General features: G+C 45.3%; 1 protein-coding gene across 5 annotated transcripts in view; it reads right to left on the bottom strand.

The window, feature by feature from the left end:
* FUBP3 (far upstream element binding protein 3) overlaps positions 1-17,032 on the bottom strand; it is a 49,240-nt gene that overhangs the window by 13,896 nt on the left and 18,312 nt on the right. For 4 of the 5 annotated variants that reach the window (XM_058524298.1, XM_058524301.1, XM_058524302.1 and 1 more), the window contains exons 3-11: positions 12,791-12,824; positions 10,409-10,458; positions 9,980-10,051; positions 8,633-8,690; positions 6,471-6,633; positions 5,037-5,135; positions 2,173-2,277; positions 1,038-1,140; positions 184-284 (exon numbers count right to left, since the gene is read on the bottom strand). In XM_058524298.1, coding sequence (XP_058380281.1) covers positions 184-284; positions 1,038-1,140; positions 2,173-2,277; positions 5,037-5,135; positions 6,471-6,633; positions 8,633-8,690; positions 9,980-10,051; positions 10,409-10,458; positions 12,791-12,824 — 785 coding nt within the window. The remainder of the gene's footprint in view (positions 1-183; positions 285-1,037; positions 1,141-2,172; positions 2,278-5,036; positions 5,136-6,470; positions 6,634-8,632; positions 8,691-9,979; positions 10,052-10,408; positions 10,459-12,790; positions 12,825-17,032) is intronic. The other variant, XM_058524299.1, reaches the window with a different exon arrangement.

The following is a 17,032-nucleotide window of genomic DNA, read 5'->3' as shown; positions in this document are numbered from 1 at the left end:
AGGGAAGAGGCAGACGTAGAGAAGCGACTGGCTACAAATCTAGAGGGAGACAGCTGACAAGAGCGCTGCTTTCCAATAACGTGACTCGAGAGGGATGACTGCTCCTTGGTGCTGCCCCAAGAGCCCCGTGTGGCGCTCTCTGCTTTTGCGGGTGAGATATCTGAACTCGAGAGCCAGACCCACCTGGGCTGTAAGAATAAGCTCGTTGATGACATGCGCCGCGTGCTGACACCGATCTGGGGGGCCCATGACCTGCGCAGCTCTCTCTGGACTGATACCGTCATCTGCGGAACAGGGTGAGAGATGGGATGAGAAAAAGCCCAGCTCTAGAAAGAAACCAAGGTCAATCTGATTTGCAATCACTATTCCTACCAGTGCCAGAGGGGCAATAGGGCAATAAGAACATCACCAGATTCGGAGAATCTTTTGGATGGGGAAACATATACGGCTACATTTTTTTTCGCATGGTTCATGTCAATACTCATTTCTTTTGCAATTATAGCCATTTAAAAAAGGTATCATTAAATAAACTAAACTTAAAAGAAAAAAAAAACCAAGGAAGATAGAGTTGAGCTATGGCAATAGTTTCCAAAACTTAGCCCATCATAATGTCTTCCCGTCTTCAGAGACATGAGGAAAATAAAGACAACGTAGACAATTTTGCTCATAAAGGTAAATTTGTAAAATTTAAAAAATTATCTGTTATTCTAAGATGTCTGTCCTTTTTTTATGGTTTTAAGTTATCTTTACTTTTATGAAATCAAAATAGGAGGGTGTTTTTTTTAAGTCCTTAGGTGATAAAATTAAAAGCTGGAAATGCTATGTTGATTTCCCCCAATTTTACTCATCTAAGGAAAAAAAAAGGCGTGGACCCCCCTGGGCGAGAGAGAGAGAGAGAGAGAGAGAGAGAGAGAGAGAGAGAGAGAGAGAGAGGGAGAGAAGAACGCATACATGGGCTAACTACAAAGTCCCTATTTTTGTAGGTATTTTACAATTCTTTATAATGCTAAGGATTTTTGAGAATCATCAAGACCAACCTGGTTTGAACTGAATCCTCACACCGGCATCATTCTGGATCTTTTTGATCATTTCCCCATTTCTTCCTATTACAATCCCAACAGCAAACCTGGGCACAGACACCTAAGCACAGATAAACAAAACCTCATCAGAGCTTTTTGCACACCTGCCTTTTCTTAAAGGATACATCATTTTTTAACAAAGAAGTTGATTTGTATTGCAGTGCATTCCTGCAAAGGACATAATAAGTGTCTTTTTTGCTATTAGGAAAAATATTATGGTTGATGATTGCATTCCTGTCCATAAGTCTGAGATTTGATCAAAATAGTTATAAAAATGAAGCAGGAATAAACCTTACAGATAGATAAAAAGATTAAAAATGGCAAATTTATCTCCCAAATTCTATGAAATACACAAATATACCACACACACAGATTATGCTAATGGTTCTTTAAAATGTTTTTTTCTTCATTTTTTTATTGTGTAAAATATACACAATATTTATCATTTTAACCATTCTTAAGCATACAATTCAGCGGCATTAATTACATTCACAATGTCATGAAAACATTGCCGATATCTGTACCCCAAACCTTTACATCATCCCCAATAAAAACTCTGCATCCCTGAGGCAGTAACTTCTCCTTCCCCAGCCCCTGGTCACCCCATTCTACTTGCTATCTCTGTGAATTCTCCTATTCCAGAGATCTCATCTAAGTGGAATCATACAAGATTTGTCCTTCTGTATCTGGCTTATTTTACTAAGCATAATGTTTGCAAGGTCCATTCATGTTGCAGCATAGATCGAACTTTCATTCTAATGCATTGATTTTAATGCCATTCCACCTCATCAATAAAACAGGCTTCCTAGTTTGACATAATCACAACATGGATCACCAAGAAAACCTGAATTTTGGTCTTCACTGGGCGGTGGCAGAAGCTCTGAAACACAGCCTCAAAACCAGGGGGATGCAGCTGGCTCCCTCAGTACAGCTGACTATCCCAGGCCTTCCTCATGCCACTCAGGGAAGTGACTGTATTTGGAGAGTCTCACAGATGAGAAGAAAATTAAATAACTTGCTCAAGGTTAGAGAGGTGTGACCTCCAATCACAAACCTAACCTCATCTGCCTACTGACCCGCAGGTCGAGCCTACCTCTATACTGCCTCCTCCCATTCGGGAGCTGAAGTCACCGCGTATACCTCGGAAGTCGGCTTGGTCTTTTTCTCGGATGATCTCTAATACCATTTCTCTTGCTTGCTGCGTAAACAGAAATAAAAGGCATTATGGAAAACAAAATCCTTAAAAAAGACATGACACCAGGTAAAATTTCAAAATCTAACCCTCTTGAGTTGGGCTTAAAGACTCAGAAGGCGCTCAGCTGTGGGAGAATTCACCCTGGATATTATATTATGGGAGAGGGGCACGCTGCTGGTGAGGGTTATACATCATCAAATCTTAAATGACATGTTCTTCACATCACCCAGAATGTCCACACAGATAAGGGCACTCCCTCTTTTAAGCCACAGCTGGGTCAACACATTCGTGCTCGGTCAGAACCTGGTTACGATCACCCCGAGGCATTTCTGGTGTGGTGTTTCTTTCTAGCGAGGGGCGGGTTTTCTGAGAGCTCTGACAGTGGGCAGGTTCCATGAAAAAGAAGATACGACCAAGCTGTCCCTCCGCAGAGGAGCTCCAGGGAGGTGAGCGGGAAAGAGCAGCTGGGAGCCTGAAAATACCTTCCAGCACTCAGAGCTCCAATGTCTCAATCACCGACCGGCAAGACTACCCACCTCCCGAAGCTGACGGTCTCCAAGGCACAGTCAGCGTCCTCTCCCCAAAGAAAGCCCTTATGTCAGCGCACCCCACACGTGTGCCTGCCCACACCCAGCACCAGCCCCAGGTGAATCTGCACTAATGATCAACTGTACATGACAACTCAAGGGAATGTGGGAACCTAGAGTGAGTCCTGGTTCTGGAAAAATCAAATCACACCAAACCAAAACAGCAGTTAGAGTCTCAGGACATGTGGAGAAATCTGAACACGGACTGGCTATTAATGATGTTGTGTGATTACTGTTAATTTTCTTAGGCGTGGTTTTGTAGAACAAAGTTCTGATTCTTAGGAGACATATGCTGCAGGATTTAGGGGTGGAGAGTCATAATATCTGCCACTTACTTACACATGGTAAAGCAAAAAGATAAAGAATGAAACACACACAAATGGCAAAATGATAGGAAGGATGAGGGAATACAATGTTCACTGTACTATCTTTTCAACTTTTCTGTATGTTTGAAGGTTTTCATAATAAAAAGGTAGGGAAAGAAAGCAAACAACAATTTACCCTAAACACAGCAAACAGCTTTTACCAAATAAAAAATGTGGAATACACGTAGGTTTTTTTTTTTGGCAAGCAAGATTAGCCCTGAGCTAACATCTGTGGCCAATCCTCCTCTTTTTGCTGAGGAAGACTGGCCCTGGGCTAACATCTGTGCCCATCTTCCTCTACTTTATGTGGGACGCCGCCACAGCATGGCTTGACAAGCAGTGTGTAGGTCCGTGCCTGGGATCTGAACCTGCGAACCCCGGGCCACCGAAGTGGAGCGAACAATCTTAGCCACTATGCCACCAGGTCGGCCCCAACACACGAAAGTTTTATAATAAAAAATACTGAAAACCTTTTGCTATAGTTATTTCCTGCAAATTCATGAAACATCAATGAAATAAGCTCTTTAGTCAGTTATTTTTTTCTACAAAAGATAAAACCAAAGGCCCCAGTAGAGAAGGTAGTGGGAGGGCCGCCGGGAGGCAGGCACTCCGCAGTCCAGCACAGCGCTCCAGCACACTGGCTCTCCAGCTCCTTCCTGAAGAGTTCTACACCGTCACAGCGTGGAGTCCAGAGGCCGGACTGTACGAGCAAAGTGAGAAAAGATCACGCAATGTGACTTTTAAAAAGCCCACCTGTTCACCTCCAGAGGGCTTAGCAACTCTGGGGAGGAGGCACTCGGGGGCCCTGGCCTGCAGGGGGTGAGGGGCTGCATCATGACTGGAGGCTAAGGAAAGAAACCATTTTAATCCCAGGCTCTCAATCCCGTTTTAAGACCATTATTTTACATATGTATCTGACAAGAAAAAACTACCAATGATATCAGTTTGAGGTCAGCCAAATGACAGCGTCAAGAATTGGGCGAAGTATTTTGCCGGAGACTGGTAACCTCCACTAGATCAAAGCCCCAAAGCTCCCCCGGTGGAGTAGCTGTTGCTGAGGGACCAGGTGCGCCACCCTGGGCTACTCTAAATGCAGCGGAGGTGAGGCAGGCTGCAGCAGGTGACAGAGAGAGCATGCATATTTCCCGGGGACAGACACAAACCTAGAGCCACCGCCCACTCACACTCCTGCTCACAGGAGGAGCTGGAGGGTAGAACCATCCCAGGTGATTTACAACTAAGCCCCTGACTGCTTTCAGCAACCGGGGCTGTCCTCTGTGGCTGGGAGCCCAGGACACAGAACACTTGCTATGAGGGCACACATGTGCCCCGTGTGGTGCTGGCCCCTTTGCTCACTTCCCACCCCAGCTGGAGGTCTTACAAAAATGGGCCGGGAGACAGAACAGGCAAATAAAAGCCAAACAGAGCCTGCATCACAGGTCAACAAATCGAAAACCGCATCTGATCAGTACTACGCTGTCCAGGAAAACCTTCTTCACTTATGAAAACGTTCTGTATATGCACTGTCCTCATACGGCTCTTGAGCACTCAAAATACGGCCAGTGTAAATGAGGAACTCAATTTCTATTTAATTTGAATTGATTTAAATGCCACATGTGGCTAGCGGCTCTGGTATCAGGCAGCACAACCCGAGATTCTTTTCATCATCAAACTTGGCTTGGGAAAACAGCTTACCTTCAAAAAGGAACATCCAGTTTTGTAACTTCTTCAATGACATTAAAGCTCTACAAATTACTACCAAGTGGCACCCCACACCCAGGACCTGCCTGATCCACGGTTTTTCTCCTACCTGTACTTTAAAGGGGTCTCCAGTGATGCGAAGAGGCTTGTCTGCTCCTGTAGGCAATGGGCCATCCTGGATCATGACCATTTTCACACCTGTCCGCTCCTGTGGGGGCACATACCAGTACAGCACTGTCATGAATAAGAACATAGGGTGGTACAAGAAGCTGCACGAGGTCAGAAGGTGTCCACAGTTAAGACAAGTCCCACCTACCACACAGCACTGCCCTCTCACCCGGCCCATGCAGCTGGGCTGAGAATGCTGACATACAGGCCATGCTAGAGAGTGTCCAAGTGTGATACAGAAAATCATTTCCCAAAACTCTCCTCCTTTTCTGGTCCCTAGAATATCTAACTATTAAATAAGCTACCTCTATGAAATGCTAGGCATGGAGCTAGGTACTCTATGTAGCATCATCTGGTTGGAGCTTAGGCACAGCCAGGAGAGGGAAGGGCTACCATTTCCCTAGTTCACGGAGGAAGAGTCTCTGAGATAAGCTGTCCACGGTTCCAGGGCTGATGAGTAAGGGACCAAAATCTGGATTCTGGGATTCCAAACCCTGAACTCTTAGAGTCCACACTAGAGTGCCTTTCACAGTCAGTGGACCGGGCCAGGAGAGGGCACACAGGCACATCACAACCCCTGACTGCAACTTCAAAAGCCCAAAAGCTCTGAAATAATAACTGGGTTTGTGACTAATTTCACAGCACAACTAACCTGGACTCATGCGAGCGTATTTCTCATCCTTCTCTCACTGTGACCATCACGTTTAGCCACAGAAACACACGTTTGATTAACAGGGTGCAGCCCCGGAACCTGCTGGGAGTGTTAAATCCGGGACCATGTTTGGCCCACATGTTTCAGACGAAGGACTCTGGAGCTAACAGCAGCTAATGTTCACGTATCATTTACTCAGTAACAGGCTCTGTGCTAAGGGTCTTACATAAACATACAATAACGGGTATGATTTCACCTTCACTACAACGGTGAGGCCGGTACTTCCCCGCCTTTACAGACGAGGACTCCTAGGCTTCAAAAAGTACGTGAACACGTTAAGATAATACAACCAACGAGGGGCAGTGCTGGTGGCTCAGAGCCCCCGGCTCTGCACACAGTATTGTTATCTGAGATGTTGTTGTGTGATGGTCAAGGTGATCCTAACAGAGCTTCACTGCCACAATGGCTGTTGCCAGTTCATGGGGCCCCAGGACCTGGCAACATACCTGGCACCAGGCCCGGCCAAAGTAAATGTTCAGAACATCTCTGCCCAATGGAGGAACCGTGGAACCACCTGGGCAGAGGTCCTGAGGGGAGCTCTGCACTGCAGGATGCACAGCCAGCCCAGCCGGGGGAAGTCAGTTATGACAAGATCTCCCAAACCGGGCAGATGGAGGAAGATGAAGGCCTGCTTAAGGGCTGCTCTGCTAGGGGCTCACCTACCTGCAACTGCTTTATTGTCTCCCCTCCTTTGCCAATGACCAGACCAACTTTAGAAGCGGGGATGAGAATCTCCTGGATGGTGCTGTTGCCGTCTATGTCGTTATGAAAGCCAGGTCCATTCCGACAGCGGTCTACAATCTGCCCCAAGAGCCGTTTGGCTTGTCTTTGGGAGGGAAGAGAAGCAGCATTAAATGAATAATCTAGGTACCCAGGAAAAGGAAACAGCACCGGGGGAAAAGCATGAAGGAGTCAAGACAGCCCTCCATCCAGCTCCAGCTCCTGCCCCCACAACCCGGGAGGCCTCTGCCATCCGTCACGCTACTGGGCTGGAATTTAAAAGCAACACACACTGTAATCCCAACGTTCCAACACAGCCCCCTCCAAGAATGCCCTCTGCCTGTACTTGTGCCTCGTATTCACTCCACAAATACGTCTCATCTCCTCTTAGAATGTCAGCTGCTCTGGTGGCAAAGACCACCTTTGATCCCTTTGCATATCTCTCTGTTCCCCAATCCAGCATAACCCTTCTCACAGAGTATACCCTCCACAGACATTTGTTAAATAAGGGCAGAAGAGAGCAACGAGAAAGAGGGGAAGAAAGAAAGCAGGGGTTAGTAGTCATCATTTGAATTCCCAAACTCCAAATTTCTTTTCCATAACCAACCAGACTGGTCTGACTTTTAGCTCAGGCTACGAATGGCCCGTTTGGTTTCAGTGGGTGGGAGAAGGAGGCAGCAGAGCTCTGCCCCAGCTGTACAGTCACATACACCTGCTTTGCACTTTTCACGTCCCAGGTTCAGGACCCTGTATCTCACCTGTGACGCTGTTTGGTGCTGGGTCTCTGAGGCGGGGAGAGGAGCTGCAGTGCTGCAACAGTGCACCCAGCCTACTGTGCTCATCTGTCGGCCGATTTCCTTTTCTGCACCAGAATCTCCCCTCGCTGTTATATGAGGTATTTACTCTGTAAATCACCACGTACCATCTATTTTTTGTTTCCTCTAATAGGGAAGAACTCAGCTACTAAACAGACTGGCTGTACTGCGCACTGAAGCAGATGAAACTGTTTCCTCCTAAAGTTATAACCCCATTGCCTCGACTGCTTGGGTAGAACAGGAAGCAGGAAAGGTTAGAAGAGTAGGAAGAAAGAAGAGAAAGGCAGGAAACAGAGGCTGCCTTTTGTAGTCTTGAGCCTTTGTGTATAGAATCAGCCTCGTGTATCTTCTCAGTTACGCTAGCTTTTTAATATTTTGCTTATGTACTAGATTAACCTGTGTTGGAAGAAAAATGCCTTGACTGCAGCAAAACCATCCCGCTTGCCCTATAATGCACACCTGCCAGTGCTATTTATTCTGGTTCACTGCTTGCAACGTTACGGCAGAACAAGAAAATTTAAACTCATCTAGACTCCCTGAGAAATGGAAACAATAAAACAGCCCTAACTATTGAGCCAGACATAATCTCAGCACCCCTGTCCCCAAATGCAACGCTCTTCAGTAGATTGAGAGAGCAAAGTGAGCAGACTCTAAGTTAGTACATCCCCTTTCTCCAGGAGGTTCTTGGATGTCTGAGGCCTGCCTGCAGCTGGTACAAGGCTCTGAGCATGCGTATACCAGGGTAGGAAAGCAACGCTAGTCTTAAGGCTGTTGCAAGGGCCTCAAAAGTCAAGACAAGCTCTGGCCGATCCACACGGCCCTCTGAGTGGAGCCATGGCCACAAAGAATCAGTGCATTTGGTTCACAAACATCAGAAGAGCAATGGGGTCAGCCCCAGGCAAAGACCTGGTACCAGGAGTCTCAATGGTTCACAAAGTGACAGGCTTACTAATCCAGACCTGCTCAGGTGAAGGAGGCATTAACAAGGAAGAAGTAAGTTGATTAGAGCATTCAGGCAGGGTGGGAACCTGGTTTTTGAAGGAGATGTTATGACAGTTGTGAGAAATTCTGTAGGGTTTGAAAAAAAGGTGATACCTTCTGTGCTTAAGGTAACAGAAAAACTCCCCTGGCGTGGCAACCTCCCAGATCCTTCTCTACAGAAGCATCTGCTCGGTGGCCAGACTGCAGCATAGATCGACAGCGTTCAGTAACAGTTTTGCCCTTCCATTTCTCCCCATTTGGGGAAGGAGGAAGAAGAGTGAAAGGAAAAAGTAAATAAAATAAACTTACTCAATACTTTCTGGGGTTCCGGTAAGTACACAGGGCCTCTCTGGAATCCCAGAACTCTCTATAAGAAGAATCAAGAAGATGAGGTGTGTTGGTGGGCATCGGGCAACCGTGTACCTCTGCCTCTGTGTACAGGCTGTCTCTCCAGGCTGGTTCCTGCGCCAGCCCTGCAGAAGCCCAGGCTCCCAGAAAAAGACAGTTTGCTTCCACTTGGGGAGAGAAGATGAAGCTGGTAGCTCCACCCTAGATTCTCAAAGTAGAAGTGAGTCCTGCAGGGGAAGGTGGGAGGACGCGGCAGGGGTTTCTGAGCTGGTCCTAATTACCAGTCTCAGCTTCATTTCTGACCCACTTGTGGGCAAGTAAGTGTTGGAGTCACTCAACCTACTATTCCTCAGTTTCTCCATTTGGAGACTGGTTTAATGGTCATTTGTTTGCAAATAGCTCTGAGGTACAGTAGCAAGGAACTTATTTATATGTACATTAGGATTATCACCAGTTATCACACGAATATCCTGAGAAATCAGTGCCATCTAGGGGGAACTGGTTCCAGGCCATTTGACAAGAGAGGAAAATCTTTCTTTTTAACACCACATGTGACGCTTTACTTTGTTCCTAAAAAAACCACCTCTTAAAATTCTTACTCAAAAAAAAAAAAAGGGGGAGAAATACCTAACAGCAGTTACTGCCTTCAAGACACTGTAATAAGTATCTTTTTAAATGACGAACATTTCTATAGTTGAATGTCCTCCAAACCTCCTCCTCTCCACTGTGAAAAGAGGTCAAACTCAAATTAGATGATAAAACTGTAAATAAAATAAAAATTCTTCTTCCTCAATCTGTCTCTGTCCATATTGCATGGTCAAAATGGACCAAGCTGGGAAAGGCCCTGAACTGTGTTTAACATGTGCTACTTTAGCCGGAACCCCCAGCTGGCCTCTTCCCCTCACAGGGCAGGGCTGGTCTAATCCAGGGCAGCCAGTGAGCAATCCCCAGGAGCGAGCCCAAAGCCCAAGGACTCCTCCAGGCCCCACTATGTCTGCAATAACATTCTGGTGCAGAAAACAGAGGTCCTAGAGCGGCAGGTGTTTGGGAGGGGCCGTGCTGGGCCACAGAACTGCGGAGGGTCTCCCCGAGAGGCCAGTGGGTGGCCTCACTTCTGGGCCCGCTTCTGCCCTGGTCTTTCTGGTTTTCCTCTGGGAGTCCAGCTCCAGAAGTGCAAGGAAAACAACAATCACATATACTCACCCAAGCCCCCAAATTTCTAAGCAACAAGCAAAGGTATCAAATCTGGAAAACTTTGCAAAATACTGATTTCTACCAAACTGAGATCTATGAAAAAAAAGCCCTTACCTGAAGCAATCTGAATTTTGCAACCAGATTCTGCTTGAATCCGTGATATCTGCTCACCTCCCCTGCCGATAACTGAAACAAATTGAACAGTGTCAGAGTATGCACCCCCATTCCATGTTTAACCATGCACGAATGACTTAATTAATTCAACAAACATTTACACTGGACTCAGAGCACCACCAGTCAGCTTGGCCTCAATGAGCCCACAGAAATCGTATGTGAAACGCAGCAGACAGATACAGGGTACTCCAGCTGAAGTGAGGAGAGGAGGAGTGGGGGGAGCGTGGCCTGGAGAGAGACCTGCAGAGCTTTGGGGCTCTAGAGGACACGGTGTGCAAAGCAGTCTACTACAAGAGACGCTCACAGTGAGAGAGCAAAAGGAAAAGAACAGACGGGAAGCAGGGGTAAGTGGATAATGCAGATACTCACTAAATCCAACCATTTTATCAGGCACTTTGAATTCTTCTGTTATTACTGCCCTAAAAACAAAGAACATTTTGGAAAGACATACAGAATAAAGAATTTTGCAGCCATTTTAGGTTCCCCACATTTCCCATATTGGCAATGTTGGAAGATAAAGGCTTAAAATAATAATCACGCCAATTTGGCCAACAAGTCTACAACCATGTACAAAGAGCATCATCTATGAACCCCTGGGGCATTAATTCCTTGAAAACACCCAAGCCTCCCCTCGCCTTGTGTCTGAGGAAAAACCTCTAGTTCTTCATGAAACCATCAACTCCACTAACACCGCCTTTTCTTCATACAGCTAGTCTCAGTACTGCTGACCATGTAAAGATCCTTGGGGGCTTGGAGAATGCTTAGATTTTTATTTTGGTCTCTTCTCTAGATGAAGAGATGTTCAACTTTTCCTCAACATTCCTTCTTTCCCAATCTTTTTACGGTTTTCTGGCCGCCCTCTAATTTATCTATGTCTTTTAGGTGAGACATAGCCCTAAACAGAACCAGTATCCGACAGAGGCCTCAGGAGTGGTGACCAGGACGGAGCAGTTACCTCACTTCCTCTGCAAGGTCCTTCTGTTAAATGCTAGCCCATCCATTATCTGCCTTTTTTTTTTTTTTTTAAACGACTGCACTAGCTCTTTCACACCAACCTTCACATTGGCCATATAGTATAGTGTGGACAATATCCATTTGCCCAACACCCCAGAAAGCAATTAAATCTAACATGTACCTTAGGAGGAAGCTAAATGCAGGTAGTTTAAAAAAAAAAAAAAGGTAAGCATTTTTAAACATCTCTCACACAGCTGGATTTTTACCCATCAGGGAAAGGACTGAATAAAGTGCACGTTTTTAGGGAAACTGCAGCACTCAGAAGTAATGCAACAGCATAAACAGCACTCGCCACTGGATGATTCTGACGGGAACAAGCGGAGTTCTCCTGGAGTTTACATCCCCAGGTTTATACGTGCGCAGGGATTCTCTCTACCTCTGGGGATATTCGAGTTCTCCCTGAATTCAGGCACTTCTGGGGTTCTTCGTCAGTAACACTGTGTAGGGTAATGCCAAGCCTCGGATGGCTTAATACACGCTCAAACAGACGCGGGGGCCCTGCTGGGAGATGTTTCTGGATGTGTAGACACGAGGTTGCTGCTCACATACGTAGCACAAGCTGTCTACTCTCAGAAAATATTACTGGGAAATTTACTAGAAGGGGTTCAACACTATCACAATACAAAATGTCACGAAAACTCAGGCAGTTCCTCAGCCCTCAGGAACAATTCCGGAAGACCTTCTTGGAGGAAGAAACGTAGGAAGATGAACTGCTTTGGAGCTCCTGGGAGACGAAGCTCTGTTCTAAATGCAAGGCCGACATGTGTCTAATGCACAAAGTATAAGCATTTTGGAAAGTCAAATCCTGACTAATTATGGCTTTATAGGAAAGTTACACTTGATACTAACAACCACTTTATTTAAATGAAGTCACTAAAAAACAAAGAGATAACAAACCAGGAGGAATCTTTTGGTTAACTGATGCCTGGTGATTTCTAGAAACTCCCAAACATTTATGTAGAATACAAGAGGATATAATTGTATCACTGCCGGCAAAGGTTAAGGATGTTACAGTAACGGATGCACAGCACAAAATGTCATCCATTACAGAAGAGAAACTGTGGCATAGTTCCTTGTATATTTTATCCTTTTTGAAGGATAACATTGTGACCATAAATATCCTATCTTACAGACTAGTCTTTTTAAAGCCCAGGTCTTTGTATCTCTCTAAATCCTCAATGTTTAAGGGAAGGCTGTGAGGGGAAACTGAGGCAGGAAATCAACTGGGCAGCTATCCAAGGTCCACTAGCAAGTCCCCATCACTACAGCAGGGGTGGACCTCAGGCTTCTGGCCTCCCAGGCCTGGGTCTCTTGAGTACCAAAAGCTCGATCTTGTGAAAGCCCGACAACTCACACTTCTTCAGACACCTTTTCAAAGGAAGAGGCGAAGGATTCATTAAAAAAAGTACAAATCCTGGGAAAACCATCAAACCAGGAGGGAAAATTTCACGTCCTCTCCTTTTAAATTAAATGTACGTGGGCAGAAAGAGCAGTTCTAACATGCTAGAAGTCTTCTAGGTTTACATACAATAATGGCTGATTTTTAATACCTCATATTAGTTTACCCTTTGAGCTTACACTGTCTTGGAAAGGGCTACAAAAAACTTGAGTCAAAGAAATCTAGCCCATGGTTTTTCATACTCTCAACCTCTGACTTTCTAACACTCTAGTACAGATGGCGGATCAATAAACAATTAGAAATGATCAATAAATAATAAAACATAACCCACTGCTTACCTTTGATGTACCAAGGCCCCTAACTGGTTACCTACTGTGGCAAAGAGAAAGAGAAAAGAAAAATCAAAGCATTAGCACGGATAAACTAACTTGACCCTTACACGAGTTCTTACCATTTCAGGGGGAAAAAAAAGAAAGGCAGAAAGAAAGCAAACAGTAATTTAGGCTCAGTGGCTGAAATGAATGTGTTATATGATATGAAACAGGAGGGGACGTCTTGCTCAACACAGTCTCTAACCCAGTGTCCAGCTGAACGCAGGATAAGAAATTGATCTGACTGTCCACATGCTGAGAGGCCTGGGAGAAAATCCTGCTTGCCTAAATCCCTCTCACTTTCCCTCTCCCTCCTGCTCTGAATCCAAACTCAATGTAAAGATAGCCAGGGTTCCTTCTTTCTCTTTTTAAAACAAATGAGAAGATTTAACCTCCGAGCTGGAAGCATTGTTAAGGACTGCTCCCTGGCAGCTGCAGTCACTAAGAACACGCACATATGTTCTGCCAGCCACGGGGCATCCCCCCATCCTCCCTTCCCTCCCAAGAGCATCAACATCTCAAGGAGAGGATCTAGCCTCCTCCCTCCTTGAGCTCTTCACTGACCTAGGGTAGCAGTCTACATGCAGTGGACGCTAAGAACGAGCAACAGCCTTTCAGGCCCATTTCACAGAGACAACAGTGCCAAACAGCCTCTTATTATGAAAACCAACTCTGTAATCACATTCCCACAAAACCACTTTAGCTACGCTTTTTGTTCCAGTTTCTCCTCTTTCAGCCATTGATGAGTGTCTCCTTCACCAGCCATCAGCAAAAATGACGCTGTGGTGTTTCTCTTTTGGAAAATGCAGCCCAGGAAACACAGTTAGCAGACAATGAAAAAGTATAAATCCTCAACATATTACCAAGAACTGAATGAATCTTACAATATGCTAACAAGAGCATTCAAAAACATATCTCTGGGGAAAGTTATAAGAAGGACAGGTATGAGATAAGTGGGGAAGGATCAATTACATCAACTTCAGAACAAAGAGTGAAATGATTTAACATCTGAAATACAGGACTCCAACTGCTCCTTTCTGCTTGAATTTAACCCTGTCATTCTCTGACGGGACAGGAACTGGTAAAAAAAAAAAAAACAACAGATAAAAGAAAAGAAACCAGATCATGATATTTTAAAAGGAGAAGAAAAAGCACAGAGAAAGAACACTAGCAAAAGGTAAACGAAGCACCTGAGTCAATACCATATTTCTTCTGGATCAATAGCAAGATAATGGTCTGCAGCCAAAATATTGACATCATATACTATTAATCTGCTTATCTCAGGGATAAGAGAATTGTTTTTTATTGACTTTAAAAATTTTCTTTTTGTGTTTCTAGTCTGAATATGACGCTTGGGACAGGCAGTGTTCACGATTCCCACTCCATGTGAAAACTGGACAACTACCAGCTTAGTAAAGGAATCCTCATCACACACAGCCCCTAGACGTCGTGAGAGAGGAACGCCCGCCACCTAAGGCCGTGGGTATGAAAGAATACGCCAAAGGAGGACGTCCACGACCGAGTGCCGTCAGGTTTGGTGAGCTGCTCCTATTTGAGAGTCAAGCTCAGCATCCTTGCTCACCGTCAGAACTCCTCTCTTGGGATAAAGAATCCACTGAAGACAGAGGAACTAAAATGTCTTGAAATGACGAGAACACAAAGGAGAGGTGCCTTTTCCCCAAACAGGGCAACATGGCCAGACCGTGGCTCCTGGCCTGCTTGTGCTGTTTGCTAAAAGACGTCAAAAGGCTGATGATGATCTTTGCATACTTCAGCCAGAAAAGCCACAGAAACAGAGTAAAGGGCAACGCTACCATAAAGAACTTCATGAGAACATTTAGAGGGCTTCTGGTCAAAAGCCATCTGAAATTTTGTGCTCATCGCAAGAGAAGGAAAACCCTTTTTCTTAGCTAAGTACACGTCACAGGTGCCATGAATACAGTATCACTGCTGACAGCCAACTGCTCTGCTGACAAGTGGAGGTGCTTACAAAGATCGAAAATAAGAGTGCACACCACCATCCCACAAACAGATGGACTGCTGAGACCACACCACTGAAGAATGAAATCAAATTCAAATCCAGGTCAACTCTCTGAGTCGGTGGACTCGTAAGAGGAACAAATCATCTCCCTCCTCCGTGTAACTGCTGCAGCCCAGGCTGACACGGGTGACTACAAGTCCCATTCCCTGCGGAAACATGCCCATTTGGTGCCTAAAAACACCAGCAGTCAGATGACGGGCACTGGGCACTCATACAGCAAACTGATAACGTCCAACTCCACGAACGGGGGCCGCTCCTCAGTCTTCGTGATGAAGAGGGGTCAGATGAGGGAGGCCTACAGGAACACCTATCAAGTTCAATTTAATGGTAACTACAGTCATTTTACTGTAAAAAGGGAAAAATGCTGAATAAAATCAGTCCCATTTTCCGCTAATGGTGTACGTTGGTCGACAACGCTTCATCTTGCCTCAGAAGTTCACCACAGCTCTATTCTGGCACACACGCGTAAACACGCGCACAGGTGCAGTTCTCAGTTATCTTGCACACCATATAATGGGAAGCCGCCTGGGCTATGGAAAACCGAGCGTCCTATAGAAAAATATTCATGCTACAATATAAGAAATTCTTTCTGAAGAGTAATACTCTGCCAATTTCAATAATGATCTTTGAAAAAAATAAGGCGGCCGGACACATTTTTTCCCATTAGTGAGGAGAAAAAAGTCTTCATTTTTCTTCCTCCAAAAGAAATGCTAACAAAATATCACTGGGGAACATACCCAACTTTATAATATGGAACAATTTTAATAGTTAACCCTCATCCCTCCCTCAAAAAAGCCCAAGGAACAAAAGTCCCATTACTCCTCGTAACGGCACAGACACCACAGCCTGGCAGGGCAGCAGACCAGGGGCAGGCGAGGAAGGCAGTTGGGAGAAAATGCCAGCAGTTTTATGTGACTGGAAAAACAAGTAAACAAACCAAACCTTCCTCTTCAGACTGTGAAAACAGTCCTCTTGCGCCCTTCCTTGGGTGCTGGTCTCCTCTGGCTGACCGACGCCCTCCAGGCCCCAGTCACGGTCAGTAAGACAGTCAGCTGCAGTGGTTTCTGCAGTCTTCACAGCATCTTAAAAAGCTTTTCTCCCAAGGACAATACAAAGGCTTCTTGTGTTCTGAGGCAGCCACCCTCGCCCCAGAGCCACAGAACACTGACATGCTGAGTTCAGCTGCAAGTCCCTAGACAAGTAATCTGTTACTAATTTTGCAAATTATTATTTTTTTGAAGTGAGAGTAAATTCACATTTATCTGAATAATGTCACTCTGACTTGCAGTCTATGATTCTTTTGTACTTGGAAAAGACCACCACCACCAGCTTCACTAGGTGTTTTTCTAGACACCTCCCCTGCACAAACCCACTGAGTCCTCCCTGAGCCCTGGGAGGCAGAGGCTGCTATCACCAGGCCCATGTGACAACAAGGAAGGTGCACCACACCCGGGCTCTCAGAAAACTGCACCGGCAAGTGCCTGTGCCCACGTGGAATCCGCACCCATCGTGGTTCCCTGCCCTTTATCTTGGGAGTTTCAACACTATCACTGTTAATTCTGTGATGCTAACCCTTTTGGTCATTCTTCATCCCACAGATCGGCACCTTTCAAGTGTGGGCACTGTGCCAGGTCCCAGGGATGAAATGGTGAGCAAGGTCATCTTTGCCCTCGGGAAGCGTGAAGTCTAGCAGGAAAGCAGAAAGCTCCGTGATGACCAGCAACCTGACTTAGTCTCCAAGGTGCAGAGATGTTAGGAACCCCACCTGCAGCCCTCCCCAGTTCAGGTGCCTGCCGGAGGCCTGACCCGAGGAGCACTGCAGTAAAATTAAAAGGAAAAGTCAGCCTACGATACTTATTTACAGCATTTAGCCTCACTTTCATTTAATCCAGTGGTCATGAAATCAATTTAGGGGTCATGACCAGATTTATTAATACATGAAATAGAAAACAGTGTATCATATATACTAAGAGTATATATTTCATAAAGCTTTTATTTCAATTACACATGTTCTAACAGTACGTGTGTACTACCTAGTTCTGATGGAAATATGAGTTCCATATTGTGAGTTAGGTATTTTAAAAGTTGAAAATAACTTGTTATAATCCTTATGGTAATCTCATGAGGTAGGCATTATCTCCATTTTAAAGGTGAGGAAACAGAAGCTC

Source organism: Diceros bicornis, chromosome 28 (genome assembly GCF_020826845.1).
Source record: "Diceros bicornis minor isolate mBicDic1 chromosome 28, mDicBic1.mat.cur, whole genome shotgun sequence".
Taxonomy (NCBI): domain Eukaryota; kingdom Metazoa; phylum Chordata; class Mammalia; order Perissodactyla; family Rhinocerotidae; genus Diceros; species Diceros bicornis.
The sequence above is the reverse complement of the archived record's forward strand: the minus strand, read 5'-3'. Positions and strand labels throughout refer to the sequence as shown.